Source organism: Podarcis cretensis, assembly GCF_951804945.1.
Source record: "Podarcis cretensis genome assembly, chromosome: 8".
Lineage (NCBI taxonomy): Eukaryota > Metazoa > Chordata > Lepidosauria > Squamata > Lacertidae > Podarcis > Podarcis cretensis.
Window position 1 is genome coordinate 73,633,172 of NC_137177.1, and position 16,543 is coordinate 73,649,714.

Genomic DNA, 16,543 nt, shown 5'->3' on the forward strand with positions numbered 1-16,543 from the left:
GTTTTATCATGTTTTTAATATTCTGTTGGAAGCCGCCCATAGTGGCTGGGGAAGCCCGGCCAGATGAGTGGGGTATAAGTAATAAATTATTATTATTATTATTATTATTATTATTATTAGTTCCAGCTGGGGGGAAAAACCCTATTACAAACTTACAAAAGTAGTCATAAACAAGAAATGCTTCTCAAAGTCTACCACCAAATTTAACAATCGTGGGCTAGGTTTTTAAGCATGGCTACGCTTTTGGACGTGAGTGGCGCTGTGGGTTAAACCACAGAGCCTAGGACTTGCTGATCAGAAGGTCGGTGGTTCGAATCCCCGCGATGGGGTGAGCTCCCATTGCTCGGTCCCTGCTCCTGCCAACCTAGCAGTTCAAAAGCATGTCAAAGTGCAAGTAGATAAATAGGTACCACTCTGGCAGGAAGGTAAACGGCGTTTCCGTGCGCTGCTCTGGTTCTCCAGAAGCGGCTTAGTCATGCTGGCCACATGACCTGGAAGCTGTACGCCGGCTCCCGCGGCCAATAAAGCGAGATGAGCACTGCAACCCCAGAGTCGGCCACGACTGGACCTAATGGTCAGGGGTCCCTTTACCTTTACCTAAGCTTTTGCTGAAGTCTCTCTCTCTCTCTCTCTCTCTCTCTCTCTCTCTCTCTTTCTGTTGACAGACACCACTTGGTCTTGGATTCCAAAATTTTGTAACTTCAAGGAGTTCAGGAAACGTCACCACCGGCAGTACGACGAGCCGACCGGGAACATGGTGCACATCAAACAGAAGTTGTACCATAACGGGCACCCCAGCCCCGGACACCTCTAAGAAACCCAAGACTGTCAAGGGGTTGTAGAACTTGGCCTTTTTGCTGTCTGTCGAGGGGCCCCGCCCGTTCCTCAATGGACGCCACTTTAAGGACTTGCGTTTAGTTACCCTTATCGGTGTGTGTCAGCCCGGCACACCCAGAGAATGCACAATCCAATCCTGTCCCGGCTGCGAGGCTCCCGGGACGTTGCACTGTGGTTACCATTTTATTGGTGGACTCCTGTATATATGTAAACAAAAAAACAAACACAAAACGGGAAAGAGAATTTGCATTGTACTTCCGCAGCCCACCAAGCTCCTCGATGGTGTGTCCTGCAACGCCGATGTACCCTTTTTGCGTTTTGTTCGTTATTTATTTGTTTTGGGGGGGTTTCTTCTTCTTTTCCGGAAATCTGTTGTTGTTCAAAGTCTTCGTAGGTGAGTTTGGACAGAAGATGTAATGTTTAGCCTAAAGTGTGTCCATGTCCAACCCCCACCCCCCGCCCTGCCACCGCCGCCACCCCCCAAACCCTTCCCTGATGCAGAATGCGTCTCGTTTCCAGTTGCAGATTTGGCTTGAGGTTCATAACGCCCGGTAGCTCTGTTGCATACAATAGACGGCGCCCCGTCTTGGTTCCTTTGGAATCAAGTTGCTAGCTTAGTGTCACGACACCCTCTCCCTCCCCATTTTTACAATTTTGTTCTGTTTCCTAAATTAATGGGATCTGTAGTTCATCCTGTCGGATTTTTTTACTAGCTCGGAAGAAGCGACTGATGCTGGTTTGCCGTGGAAAAAAAAGTTGTTCGAAGCCAGGTGGAAGGATACCGGCTTTTGTGGAATGTGTTTGAGGGCCTGTTGACGCTTATCTCTGACCATGTCAGCCCCCCCCCCCCCCGGGTGTCTCTGTCAACTGTTCACATCACCCTGCCTTGAGAATGATTTATCCCTTGATAAATGTTGCGTCGCTAATGCGTTAGGAGCTCAAAACGCGTCGATTCCCAAACGGCATTTGTTGGTGTTTGTAATAACTTAACCACTTGTCCAGAACACATGACAGGGTGCATGGCAGTGAAATGAGAGTTCAGCCAGCCATCGGTCTCATGGTGAAACCATTGTGTGTGTGTTGTGAATGTAGAATCGTAGAATTGTAGGGTTGGAAGAGACCCCCTTGGGCAGGCATAGGCAAACTCGGGCCTCCAGATGTTTTGGGACTACAACTCCCATCATCCCTGACCACTGGTCCTGATAGCTAGGGATGATGGGAGTTGTAGTCTCAAAACATCTGGAGGGCTGAGTTTGCCTATGCCTGCCCAAGGGGCATCTAGTCCAACTCCCTACAATGCTAGAATATGTTTCTTGAGAATGGAGAGCGCTGCTTTATACCAAGTCAGGCTCTTTGTCCATCCAGCCCAGTATTGTCTGCACTGACTGGCAGCCACTCTTCAGGATCACAAGAAGAGAAGGGTTTTCACCATCACGCTGTCCTTTTCACTCAGCAGTGGGGAACCTTGGGTCCTCCAGATGTTGCTGAACTCTCAACTCTCCCAGCAGCCCTTGCAAGCATGGCCAAGAGCCAGGGATGAAGGGAGTTGTAGTTCCGCAACACCCGGAGGGCCCAAAGTTCTTCCGTGCCTGTTTTAAGTAGAGATTTGCTGGCCAGATTCAGAAGGTCTTCTTGGCCAGGGGTGGGGAAACCTGTAGCTCGCCAGAGGTTGTCTAACTACAACTCCCATCAGTCCGACAACACCTGGAGGGCCATGGAGTCCCCATCCCTGTTTTAGACCATGGTGATTCTCAGCTTACCATAGCTGGAATCTTCTGTTTGGATGGGAAATGGGGCCCCGAGTCCAGGCGTAGCCAACAAGCGTAGATGTTTTTGGACCACAACTCCCATCATCCCTGATTGGCAATGCTGGCTGAGGCTGATGGGAGCTGGAGATTGTGACTACGCCTGGACCAGACAGTCAGGGACTCCCATCTCTAACTATTGTAGCATTTCTAAGACCGGCTACCTCCAAGGCTTAACTCCACTGTGGCTTAAGGATGTTGAAGGAACAAACCATCGTCATGTGAGTTGGCCGTAGACCTTTTCATGCACTCAAAAGGACATGTGAGGCACCAAGTGTGCAGAGGGTGTATGTGTAAGAGAGAGAAAATGAAGGGCAGCGGCGAAATTGGCTTCATTTAGGATTTTAATGCAAACCTACCTGATTCGGACTTCCCAAAACAGGATGCAAACCAAGACACAGCTGCCTTTCGGAATTCTGAAAATTTGCAATGCAGTTCTCTAGTGCATAACAAAATGTGTACATTAGGGGAAAGCCTGCATCAAAATGCAAATATTAGGGTTTTTGTTTTTAAAGAACCCACCAAAATGCATTATTTCAAGGATATTTGCGTGCAAATTTCAGGGGAAATTGCGTATGAATTTTGGAAAGACTTAAGAGCCAGCATGGTGTAGTGGTTAAGAGCGGTGGACTCGTGATCTGGTGAACCGGGTTTGATTCCCTGCTCCTCCACATGCAGCTGCTGGGTGACCTTGGGCTAGTCACACTTCTCTGAAGTCTCTCAGCTTCACTCACCTCACAGAGTGTTTGTTGTGGGGAAGGGAAAGGAGATTGTTAGCTGCTTTGAGACTCCTTAAAGGGAGTGAAAGGCAGGATATTAAGTCCAAACTCTTCTCTTCTTCTTCTTCTTCTTCTTCTTCATAATAATAATAATAATAATAATAATAATAATAATAATAATAATTTTACTATTTATTATTTATACCCTGCCCATCTCTTCATAATAATAATAATAATAATAATAATTTTATTATTTATACCCTGCCCATCTGGCTGGGTTTCCACAGCCACTTATAGACTTATAGATTATAGACTTACAGATTTCCGTGAGGATTTAAAAATAATAATCACAATTGTAAACAGGAGCAGAAAATGTGGAGAACTGAACTTAGGCTTGGAAAAAGCAGAAATTGGGCGAAGTGAAATTATTAATTCTCATTATTCTTAAGAATAGTAATAGTAACAACCTGCTCTTCACCTTCTAAGGCTGCAGGGCGGGTTTCAACAATGGGAATGCAATGTTTAAAATGTGTTTAAAACAGCTTCCAGCCGCAGAGAATAAGTTGGGTCCTAAAAATATAAATCTTTGCGTGTCCAAAGCCGGGGAGAAAAGGGGGAAATGGACAGATCTGTTCATTCCTTGGTGGCACAGGGCTCCCGGCATCCTCAGTCAGTTGCTCAATTGCAAGGCGGCTTCTGAGCTCATTCAGACAGATTCCTTGCTCAATACAGGAAGGTGAGAGGTGGAGTTGGTGAGGACTTTAGGAACGGTGCTGGTCCTCTGACACTTTATGCCCTCATGTCTTCTTTTGGATGCATGAAGTGGGCACCTGCCATTTTCATGCATGCGGAGATAACTCCCAGTTCCATTGCTGCCTGTTTATTAACTCACCAACCAGGATTCATATGAAGAGTGATTTATTTATTTTTTTAATGTGTATTTATGGGGAAAGGCTTGGTCCATTTTGTGTGTCAGGTGGCCTCATCCAACCAAGGGGCGGTCTCTTGACTGCTCTGGCTCATAAAGGGGCACGGGACGTTGTTACGAGGCAGAAATTCCACCGCCAGACATTAAAGTTGCTGCCATACCTGCAAGAGCTATGTGGCAAGCAGATATCATACAGGTGCTGACTCATCCATCATTGCTGGGGGGGGGGGAGAGGAAGCGGAAGCAGCTGCACCTGTTGAATTCCTGTCTGCCAGGCACAAACTCCCCCCACTTTGAATGCAGACAAAGCCATTTGCATCTGTCGTCTTTTCCTTTTTCCAAATGCCGGATGTCCCACCAGCCAACCGTTTCGACCGTTTATTTATTTTTAAAATTTGAAACGATATCCCGCTTAACTTTTCTTTCTTTTTATATATATAAAAAAATATAGACTCTAGGTGGCTTACAATTATACAGAAAAGAAAAAAAATCAATAATAATCCAAACGGAATTGCATGCATGCATTAGTGCGGATGAATACCCATGTTAAAACAAGGAACATCCTCGCCAGGCAATATTGAGAATGTTGTCTCTGTGCTGATTTGGGGAATTGGGGTTTTTTTGGGGGGTGGGGAGGGGAGGGGAGCGGAAGACCCTGATCTGACACAGAGTTGAGTGTGCTTAAGCCTTTGATTTGAGTGGCTTTACGTGTGTCCTGGCAAATGCTAACGACGGCTTTCCAACTAAGGGGTATTTGTACCTTACGTCCAAACTGTGTACAATCTGCGAACAGAGATTGTGCGAGCTATGTACCCCTAGATATTTGCACGTGGTGCTCAATGAGTGTACGGTCTGTGTGCCTGTGCTTGCAGCTGTTGTACACAAATGCCCTCCGAAGCAACAAGTGTGCACACTCTTGCCACGAAGGGATGGAGGCAGTGTGAATGTACGAAATCTGAGGTTTGCCATGGAAGTAGGACCGGAGCTGGTTTCTGTGTGGTTGGGTGTGGGGATGAGTAACCTAGGAAAGACTTTGGGAGGTTGCAGGATTGAACCAGCGCAATAGGAAGAGCAAAAGGGGCTTGCTTTTATTTTATTTTTTAAAGAAAATTATCCGATTGGGTCTCTCTGCCTGGGGCTGTTTTGCTTCTGAAGAGTCCAACCTCTCATTCTTTGCATATTTCCAGAGGACAGAGATGTACCAATCAGGACTAGCGGGCTGATACATTTGGTAAAAATAAATCTTCTCGTTGCCTCAAAGTACCTGGTCTGCTGAAGACAAACACCTGATAAGGGGAATGCCAAATAAATATTAAATATACCCGGTGGCTGCTCTGGTTTAAGCACATTTAACTCTCGTCATCTAAATTGTGCACTCGCTTTACTTGGAAGTAAGGTCCGTCCAGTACAAAGGACTTTCCGAGTGAAATCTGTTTAGGATCAGGGCCCAGCGCCAGAAACCCAATTCTCCACCCTTCTCACTTTCAAGTAGACACGGCAAAGAAAGGAGAAGGAAAACCCACCATTGTTATTATGATTTAAAATGTTGCAGGCTTTGTGTTTTGAAAAAAAAAAGAGAGAGAAGCTGCCCCCTTGTTAAATGTTACCCAAAAAAAATAATAAGAGGGGAGGGGGGAAATTGGACAGACCCTCCTTCTGAAAAAAATATTGACAATGTCTGTGATTACTCTATTGTTTGATTGCAATGTCTGTGATTAAAAGGAAAAACAAAACGAAACACGAGAAATCTACTGCCAAAGTTAACCCCATGAATCTGACGGCTCATTTGATTCGATGGTTCCTGTCAGAGAGCGGATTTGTGAATGTGTGTGTGATGTGGAAGGCTACTCCAAAGGTTTGGGGTTGAATCCAGGCCAGATTTAGACTCATTGAAATGAATGGACCCATGTTAGCCATGCCCATTAACTCTGATCCATCTGCTCAGAGTAGAATTATATGCAACCCGTTGCACAAAAGCTACATTTTTGTTTCGTCTCTTGATATCCTATATGTATATTTATCTATACATTATTACCAGGGGGGTGTAAGTGGTTAGAGTGTCGGGACTGTAACCTGGGGGACTGGGGTTCAAATCCTCCTGCTAAACTATGAACCTGATTGGGTGACCTCACAAGCCAGACAGTCTTTCTCAGCTTAGCCTATGTCACAGATTGCCACTGAATATAGTTGTCAGGGAACAACGGCAAGGACAGTATTTTGCTGAGAAGCCGCCTTGGGGGGAAAAGCTGGAAAAGGTTCGGAACGGGGAAAACAGATATCAAGGGGGTGGAACAACTCCTGTGAAGAAACCTTACAACATTTGAGGCTCTTCTGTTTAGAGAAAAAACGAGGGAAGGAGGGCCAGAAGCGGATTTAGGGGTGCAGAACTGGTTCTCCCACACTTGGTGCCAAGCCGAGAGGACACTGTGACAGTGATAAACAATGGAAGGTGGGAGGTTGGGGGTTGCGCCAAATTTCTGGTGTTGCACAGGGCACACCGCTGGAATTTCAAAGCTCACTTTAAATGCTACTGAGAGGGCACCATAGAAGTTTGCAACATTATGTATGGCAAGGGTATGAATAAAAATATTGGGTTTTTTTGTAGCCGAAGGCTTTACCCCCCAAAAAGAGAGACAGACATAAGACGAAATAAAACACGTTACAAAATAAAACACGTCACACAATTAGAATATTTATTAAAACCAGGCATTCTGTCAGATAAGGGCTTGCTCCTCTGGGGAAAAAATCCACTTAACATCCCCACGAACCTTTCTCATTAAAATTGCTGCTCTAGAGTTAAAACAGGCTGGCACCGTGGCTTGAAGAAACTGAGAAGTTTTTCTCCCACTCTCCTCATGACAGAACTTGTGGAAACCTAGTGAAGTTAGAAGTTTCTGGTCAGATAAAGAAAGGACTTCTTCATGTAGCACATAGTTCAACCATTGGACCTCGCTGCTGCAGGAGCGCCACCAACTTGGATTTGGTTTTAGAAGCAGATGAGATAAATTCATGGAGACGTAACACTTTCAAGGGCTGCCAACCACAATGGCCGTGCTCTGCCTGGTTCATGGCGGGAGACAGCTATGCTTCTGAACACCAGTTGCTGGAAAATGCAGGTTGGGGAGAATGGAGTGGTGCTCAAGTCGGGCTTTGGGCTTTCCGACAGAGGCATCTGATTGGCCTCTGTAAGAACAGGATGCTGGACTAGTTGGGCCATTGGCTTTTCTTATGTTCTTGCAAGAGGGCCTGCAGAAAAATGCTTCTCTGCTTCTGCAGAAGAGAGCTCCTTCGCCTTGGGGTGAATGCTGCTTTCAGAGCAGCCCAGAAGTTCTTGATCACAGGGGACACACACACACACACACACACACACAAAATAACATCAAAAAGCTTCAGCAACAGAAAGACAGAGAACACAAAGGCAGGGTGGAGCAACAGGTTGGAAGGAGAAGGTGCGGACATGTCTGAAGACCTGCTTCCCTCTTGGTTCCATCTGCAGGGCTTACTTCGAACAGCACCCTCGTTTTTAAAAATAGTTGAGGGCCACATTCCCTACTGGGCAAGCTTCTGGGGGCCAAATGGTGGGAGGAGCTGGCCAGGTGTGCGTGTGGGGGGGAGAGCAGGTGAGAGTGCCTGTTCCTTCAGCACAGAAAAAGGATGCCTTCCCCTAAGATTTACTGCCCTTCTGTTTACATGATGGCAAGTGCTTCCGTATACACATCAATACATGCAAATATTATACAGATCTGTGTGGCTACCCTTCTCCAGGTGCATTGGCTGTGGAGGGAATGGGCAGGCGAAACCACCACCAATTTGCCTGCTGCTATTCTTGGGAGATTTCAAGGTATAGGATTGTTCCACAGCGTCACAATTTGGCAACCTGAACGGGCAGGCGATGGTTGTGCCGGCTCCCTGGCGGCCAGGGAAGGGCCTTTGTGCCAACTCGCCCCTTTTGCCTGCCCAGGCTGTGAGCTCTCCTTAATGTTGCTTGGAGAGGATCTTGGTTCCAAGGATAGTAATAAAGAAGTACATATATTTTCATTCTGAAGGCAGCCTCGAAGGAACTGGCTTTCCTCGAAGAGGATTAAGAAAACGCCTGTCACATTAAAAGTGCTCTGATGCAATGAGAGCGAGGAGCGGATCAAAAAGGGGGTGATGGAAGGTGATTTCGGCAGGAGAGTCCTGATGGATCTAGTGCATGGGTAGGCAAACTAAGGCCCAGGGGCCGGATGCAGCCCAATCGCCTTCTGAATCCGGCCCGCGGACGGTCCAGGAATCAGCGTGTTTTCACATGAGTCGAATGTGTCCTTTTATTTAAAATGCACCTCTGGGTTATTTGTGGGGCCTGCCTGGTGTTTTTACATGAGTAGAGTGTGTCCTTTTATTTAAAACGCATCTCTGGGTTATTTGTGGGGCATAGGAATTCATTTTGTTTTGTTTTTCAAAATATAGTCCGCCCCCCCCCAAGGTCTGAGGGACAGTGGACCGGCCCCCTGCTGAAAAAGTTTGCTGACTTCTGATCTAGTGCAACCCACCAGATGCTCTAAAAGTGAACACACAAGCAGGACCTGAGCGCACAAGCACATTTCCCCCCTGTGGTTTCCAGCAACTGGTATTCAGAAACATACCGCCTCTGACTGTGCAGGAAGAGCATAGGTTGGTGGCCATCACTACCTCCTGTGGGAGTGAGTTCCATAGTTTAACTAGGTGCTGTGTGAAGAAGTCATTTCTTTTGTACATTCAGGCCTACAGAATCATAGAGCTGGAAGGGACCCCCAAAGGTCATCTAGCCCAACCCGCTGCAATGCAAGAATCTCAATGCACACAGTCCCCCATCCAATCTGCAACCCCACCAGACCCTGCTTAGCTTCGCAAATGTGCTAGCAGTTTCATTGGTGCACCACTAGGAGGTAGGTAAAAAGGTAAAGGACCCCTGGATGATTAAGTCCAGTCAAAGGTGACTATGGGGTTGCGGTGCTCATTTCAGGCTGAGGGAGCTGGTGTTTGTCCACAGACAGCTTTCTGGGTCAGGTGACCAGCATGACTAAACCGCTTCTGGCCCAATGGGACACCATGATGGAAACCAGAGCGCATGGAAACCTTTACCTTCCTGCCAAAGTGGTGCCTATTTATCTACTTGCACTGGCATGCTTTATAACTGCTAGGTTGGCAGAAGCTGGGCCAGAGCAACGGGAGCTCACCCTGTCACGGGGATTCAAACCACTGACCTTCTGATCAGCAAGCCCAAGAGAATCAGTGGTTTAGCTCACAGCGCCACCTGCATCCCTGCTGCCACTAGGAGGATGCAGCTCTTGCAGTGAGCAGGTGAGAAAACTCCAATGCTCTGAGACGAGGGTTGAATGTGGCCCTGCAAACCTCTCCATCTGGCCCCCAGAACTCTCCCTGGGCTGCCCTCCATCTCCCCAGGCCAGACCCCTCACCCAACCTGCAGCACACTGTTGCTTTTGCTTGGCAGGAGGGCATCCTTGAACATCAATGCCTGGTTGGAGAGAGGAGGCGTAGAACTTAATTGGCTGAGGTGGAGTATTAGTTTAAGGCACTAGACATTCAGAGGCTAGAGTCAGTAGCAGTGGCTCTTGAGTATGTGGAAAGTGCCATCTAAGTCCCCAATATGGACATTAGTTTTTCCCTTTGTGTATAAAGATCCCCTTAATAAGCCCACTTGTAAATTTATCCTGCCTCTGGTAGTGGTGTTCATCTCAAGTCCAACTTCAAGCCTAGCCACGTTCCTAAGAGGTCGCGAAGCCTCCTGAGGGAAGTCGGTATTAGTGGCAGGATTAAAAACACAGGAACTTGTGTGTGTATGTGAGGCTGAGCAACTGTGATCCCCGATGATCCAGAGGAAGCTTGTGTAAAGTGCTGCTTGATGCTCTTCTAGTATGCTATCTGCCTATATATATATATAAAGGCAAGGCTGTCGTCATGCAGCAGTTCATGCGGCCGCCACGACGCAGCCACCTCTACTCCAGCATGATGACAGAATGGCAGGTGAGAGAGCAAGCAGTAGCAGGCAACCCAGGCAAGCGGCAAAGGCATTTTCAAAGAGCTGTTTGCCAAACCACTCTCCGAAGCGCCTCCCCCCTTCCTTAAAAGAGGTTTGAGAGAGCTGTGAAGGGAAAGGTGAGGTGTAAAGGGAGGTGGTTCCCCCCTCCCAGGTGTAAAGGAAGGAGGTGGCCAGGTGGAGGGGGGAGGGGGTGAGAGTCCCTACTCTGTGTGTATGGATCTCTCCAACTTGTGTGTGGTTGAAATTTAGCCTATAACATTGAGGTCACATCCATTGCTCCACCCACTCCCCCCTGGCCCCACCCCCACTAGAATGCGGCCCCTGGAAGGTTGCCTATGATGGAATGTGGCCCCCAGGCCGAATACCTTTCAAATTCCTGTTTGCCTTCTCTGCTTACTAAAATATTGGGAGTCTACATTTTTGCCCAGCAAAGGCTGCCTCTTCCAGGCACTGAAGGATTGTAGCTTTAACATTCCTTCCCTCCAGTTTAGCTGGATCAGAAATTATCCAAGCAGGTCTAATTTCTTGGTGTGTTTTTTTCCTTCTTGGATTAAGTTTTTTAAAAAAACAGGGTGCTAAATTGACTACCAAATAAACAGGCCCGGTAGCAGGATGGAAGCAATCCAGGACTGGAGAGAAAAAGAACTCTTTGAATCTGGAGACATGATTTGACTTACGAGCTTGTAGAGAAAGCCTATTATAACTGTATTCCCTGCCAGCTGGTTGAATGTGGGGAAGAGGTGAGGGAAATGAGATTATCCATCACAAGCAGTCACCACCAATACCAGCTCAATGTACCTTTGACATGGGATAGCATCACATCGTGGAGACAGACTAATTGGTTCTCTTTCTCTCATGCCACCTCTCGGCTTCGCCATCAATCACAGGCTTGTATTTTGCTCGGGACAACGCTGGCAGGTATAAAAGATGGGCAATCTGTTGCTGTAGCGGGTGCCAGGAAGCCAGAAACACAAAGCCAGGTCAACACTGGCCTATTTCTAAGGTGCCAAGTGACGCCTCGTTGGAGAAATGCTTGGTGCATTATTTTTTGGGGGGTGAGGGCCCCCTGAAAATATTAGTTGACGGCCAGAGGAGCAAGAATCTGTGGCGATGTCTCACCTTGACCAAGGTAGATGGTGCCAATGAGCTACTGAGCTAAGTTCAAGGTGCTGCGTTTGGTACACAGAGCCGTGAAAGTTAATCTCATGTTATCTTTCCATTTGATCACTGCAGGCGAGAGCCTCATATGGACACCATGGAATCAGGGGGTACATTCTGCATTATGTAGGAACTGGACCCACTTAGGTAGGAAGAACCAACTGCACAAATGTAATTTGGGGAACACATGGCTTGCCAGTAGTACATGCAAAAAGGATCTAGGGTTCTTAGTAGACCATTAGCATAACATTGTGTGATGCAGCAGCAAGAGAGGCTAATGCTATTCTAGGCTGCATCGTAAGAAGTTTAGTGTTTCGATCAAGGGAAGCAATAAAGGTAAAGGGTAAAGGGACCTCTGACCATTAGGTCCAGTCGTGGCCAACTCTGGGGTTGCAGCGCTCATCTCACTTTACTGGCCGAGGGAGCTGGCATTTGTCCGCAGACAACTTTCCGGATCATGTGACCAGCATGACTAAGCTGCTTCTGGAAAACCAGAGCAGCGCACGGAAACGCCGTTTACCTTCCTGCTGGAGCAGTACCTATTTATCTACTTGCACTTTGATGTGCTTTTGAACTGCTAAGTTGACAGGAGCAGGGACCGAGCAACGGGAGCTCACCCTGTCGAGGGGATTCGAACCGCTGACCTTTTGATCGGCCAGTCCTAGGCTCTGTGGTTTAACCCACAGTGCCACCAGCAATAGTGCTGCTCTATTCTGCTTCGGCCGGCCCACACCTAGAGTCCTGTGTTCAGATCTGGGCTCCACAACTTAAGAAGGATGTTGACAATCTGGAACATGTGCAGAGGAGGGTGACCAAGATGGAAAAAGGTCTGGAGTTGGGTTTCTTTAGCGTGGAGAAGACTGAGATGATATGATGTTGTTGTTGTTTAGTCGTGTCCAACTCTTCGTGACCCCATGGACCAGAGCACGCCAGGCACTCCTGTCTTCCACTGCCTCCCACAGTTTGGACACTCATGCTGGTAGCTTCGAGAACACTGTCCAACCATCTTGTCCTCTGTCGCCCCTTCTCCTTGTGCCCTCCATCTTTCCCAACATCAGGGTCTTTTCCAAGGTCTCTTCTCATGAGGTGGCCAAAGTATTGGAGTCTCAGCTTCAGGATCTGTGCTTCCAGTGAGCACTCAGGGCTGATTCAAATATCTGAAGGGTTGCCTCATGGAAGCTTGCCTGTAGTACCCAAACTAACGGATTCAAGTCACAAGAAAGGAGATTCTGACTAAATATCAGGAAGAACAGTAAGTACTGTTTGACTGGAACAGACTCCCACAAGAGGTGGTGAACTCTCCTTCCTTGGAGGTTTTTAAGCAAGGGTTGGATATATCGGTCATGTATGATCTAGTTTAGATCCCTTCTTAGAATGTTAGAACCAGAACAGCAGGCTCTGTGCTGTGGAGAAGAGAGTGGAACTTTTTTACTTTTTGTGATTATGCAAGAAAGGTGCCAAATGAGTTGTTTCCACTTGCCCTCGGCTGTCCTCCTCGCTTCCTTCCAGAGCTCCTGTCAGGGCCAATTTCCTCAGAGCTGTCCAGCACTTCTCAGCAAAGTGGCCAGAGCAGAGAACCCTGTCACTTAGTGTAGTAGTCTAAAATCTGATGCCAGGTGTGTGTGGGAGGCAGAGAGGTAAGGAAGGTAAACATAAAAAGTTGCATGGCAGGGGCAGAAAGGAACATGCTTTCCTCCCCCAGGAACTCTTGGGTCAGCCTGCGTTCAACTCCAAATTAAGAAGTAGTTGTTGTTTTCTTAACCTGCCCTGCAACACATAAACAGCTGCCTATGAGGCTGTTAGTCCAGAGGGGAATGATTAAGCGCCCTCACGTCAAAGGGACATGTCCGCAGCTTCAAGAAATCAATGCTAAGAGCCCTGCTGAAAGCTCCATTTAGTCCAGAATCTTCTTTTTCAGAGGCCAGGTGCCTTTGTTAAACCCAAAAGGACATGAGGGCAACCACCTTCTTGTGTTGTTCTCTGGCATTGAGACACACTGAACGTGGCAGTTCCGTACAGCCATTACGCACAGGAAAGACTATGAATGATTACCTCTTTGAAAACCATAATAGCCAGAGAGCCACTCTTAAGTTAGCAAAGGCAATACTGAGCTAGGTGGTCTGAACTGGTATGACAGCTTCATAATACAGTCATAAGGTAAAGGTAAAGGGACCCCTGACCATTAAGTCCAGTCGTGGCCGGCTTTGGGATTGCGGTGCTCATCTCACTTTATTGGCTGAAGGAGCCGGCGTACAGCTTCCGGGTCATGTGGCCAGCATGACTGAGCCGCTTTTGGCAAACCAGAGCAGCACACAGAAACGCCGTTTACCTTCCCGCCGGAGCGGTTCCTATTTATCTACTTGCACTTTGACGTGCTTTCAAACTGCTAGGTTGGCAGGAGCAGGGACCGAACAACGGGAGCTCACCCCATCATGGGGATTCGAACCGCCGACCTTCTGATTGGCAAGTCCTAGGCTCTGTGGTTTAACCCACAGCGCCACCTGTGTCCCAGAATACAGTCATACCTTGGGTTAGACACTTCAGGCTGAGTTTTTTCAGCTTGTGTTCTGAGGCGACCCGGAAGTAACGGAACAGGTTACTTCCGGGTTTCGCCGCTCGCGCATGTGCAGACGCTCAAAATGATGTCATGAGCATGCACAGAAGCGGCAAATCGCGACCCGCGCAGACGCATGTTGCGTTCTGCTCAGGATGCGAACGGGGCTCCGGAACAGATCCCGTTCGCATCCAGAGGTACCACTGTACTAGCCACAGCTTTCATGCAAAAGACAAAAAAGGTCCCAGGTTCAACTCCCCCAGGATCTCCAGGTAGGTGCTGCCAGTCAGCGTAGGTAATGCTGAGCTACTGGGAACAAGCGTCTGACCCGGCAGAAGATTGCTTCCTATGTATTGGTGCTGCGATCCTAAAATTTGGGGGGAGGGAGCTGCAAATCTGTGTGCAGAAGGCCCCACGCGGAATCACAAGGCCTCTAAGTAGGGCTGGAAAATCCTGCCAGTTGTTGTAAATAAAACTGAGCTAGATTAACTGTGTGGCCACTTTGGCTGGTTTGCATCCAGGGCTCCTGGCTAGAAAGCTAAGAACAGAAGAAAAGCCCTGCTAGATCAGGCCAGTGTCCTTTCTAGTCCAGCACTTACAGTGGCCAGCTAGATGCCCCAAACGGGAAGCTCTCATACAGGACATGAAAGCTGATCTCTGAATGCAACTGGCATTCAGAGGTGGTAATAATAATACTACTACTACTACTACTAATAATAATATATTATTTATACCACGTCCAACTGGCTGGGCTTCCCCAGCCACTCTGGGCGGCTTCCAACAAAATATTAAAATACAGCATTGCATCAAACATTAAAAGCTTCCCTAAACAGGGCTGCCTTCAGATGTCTTCTATTTACTGCCTCCAACAGAGGAGGGAGAAATATAGCTGCCGTGGCTCCATGAATTTCCTCTACAACGAAAAGGCCAAAAAATAAAATAAAAAATCTATTGAGTGAAAATGCCTCTTTTGTTTCCCAAGCAGGATCTAAACCAAGACTACTTATGATGGTTCACGGCGGTCGTGTTCAGAAGAAACAGATACGAAGAAGCACAAGGTGCTGAGGTGGGGTGCCGTTTGGCAAAAAGAACTCTTTTTTTTTAATGTATTGGTTGATACACACACATGGTTATTCAAGGTGTCACCCTGAGGTATATATATATATATACACCCCAAGAAAGCAGACTCCAAAGATTGGCCCTCCCTTTCACCAGCGCGACGTTGTGTTCACTTTCGACATGATTCCAGGTGGACCGCGGCTGCAAGGTGAGAGTCGGTTCCCCCAGCATCTTTTGCTCCACACGTCGCAATGGTCTGTTGCGTCGTCCCCTTTCTCTCCTGTCCTTCCCTCTCCCGCCCCCAAAGCTTCCTCATAGGCCCTTCCCCATCGTGAGAGGCAACGGTTGGCTCTTGCCCGGCTCCACCCCCTCAGCTTTTAACCACTCCATCTTCTGCTTGTGTTGCTGAACGGCATCGGCCACCCGGGCGTCGATCATGGCTTCCGTGAGGACGCCGTCCTCGGAGGCATACGCTGCGGCCTGAAGAAGAGGAGGAGAGGGAAATAAACATGGTTTGGTCATTCCTTGACTGGCACCGCAAGGTGGGAAAAGACGTTTTCTGCATGGCATGGGTAAATTGGTTCTTCGACAGCCCTGCTTTTAAGTGGGCCTCATTTCTGTCCCAGGATCCTTCACTGCTGACTTGCAAAGCTGCCATTCCCCCAACACAGAGCAGGGGGGTGGCCCTGCAGGCTTCTCAGTCTGGCCCTCGGATCTCTTCTGCAGGCCGCACCCCACAGTGGCCTAGCTTTTGCATGCTCCCTTGAGTGTTCATGCCTCTCTAAAATGTATCCTTGCAACTCTTGCTTGCCTGGATGCCGGATGGAGAGAGGGGTTCGAGTTGCGCAGCGCACAAATTGCAACATTTACATCCATTGCTCCGCCCACATTTCCCTCTGGCCCCTCCCACCACTGGCATGTGGCTCTCAGGCTGAAAACCACTTCCCACTCTGCTGCACACTAACAGCGAACTCCTCCTCAAGTGTATGGATCCTGGTGTAGATGAAACGCAAGCGGGAGGTGGTTTGGAGAAGTACAAATTGAAACCATTTTTCAAAGAGAGCCTTAAAGGCTGGGAACCCCAGAAAAATCCCTTTGAGCTCTGTAGGCATTTGGCGGGCTTGACATTCATACCAACTGTTTGGGGGGGGGGAGGAAAAAAATCTGAGAAAACTAGGGAGGAATGGAATGGAGTAGCCTGGGAGAGGGGAGAGGAATGGAGTGGCTTGGGAGAGGGAGGAGGAATGGAATAGAGTAGCCTGGGAGAGGGAGGAGGAATGGAATGGAGTAGCCTGGGAGGGGGGGAAGAATGGAATGGCATAGCCTGGGAGAGGGAGGAGGAATGGAATGAAGTAGCCTGGGAGAGGGAGGAATGGAATGGAGTAGCCTGGGAGAGGGAGGAGGAATGGAATGGAGTAGCCTGGGAGAGGGGGAGGAATGGAATAAAGTAGCCTGGGAGAG

At 48.1% G+C, this 16,543-nt stretch overlaps 3 protein-coding genes across 4 annotated transcripts in view; 2 read left to right on the plus strand and 1 right to left on the minus strand.

The window, feature by feature from the left end:
• Window positions 1-3,471, plus strand: part of TMEM240 (transmembrane protein 240) — a 40,217-nt gene extending 36,746 nt beyond the window's left edge. Inside the window, exon 4 of one of the 2 annotated variants that reach the window (XM_079987306.1) lies at window positions 666-3,471. In XM_079987306.1, the coding sequence (XP_079843432.1) occupies window positions 666-814 (149 nt within the window). In that variant the 3' untranslated portion in view covers window positions 815-3,471. The remainder of the gene's footprint in view (window positions 1-665) is intronic. The other variant, XM_079987305.1, reaches the window with a different exon arrangement.
• Window positions 1-16,543, plus strand: part of FNDC10 (fibronectin type III domain containing 10) — a 243,253-nt gene that overhangs the window by 131,274 nt on the left and 95,436 nt on the right. The window lies entirely within an intron of this gene.
• Window positions 15,086-16,543, minus strand: part of LOC307222012 (ATPase family AAA domain-containing protein 3) — a 41,636-nt gene continuing 40,178 nt past the window's right edge. The window contains exon 16 of the mRNA XM_079987008.1: window positions 15,086-15,562. Within this exon, the coding sequence (XP_079843134.1) occupies window positions 15,395-15,562 (168 nt within the window). The 3' untranslated portion in view covers window positions 15,086-15,394. The remainder of the gene's footprint in view (window positions 15,563-16,543) is intronic.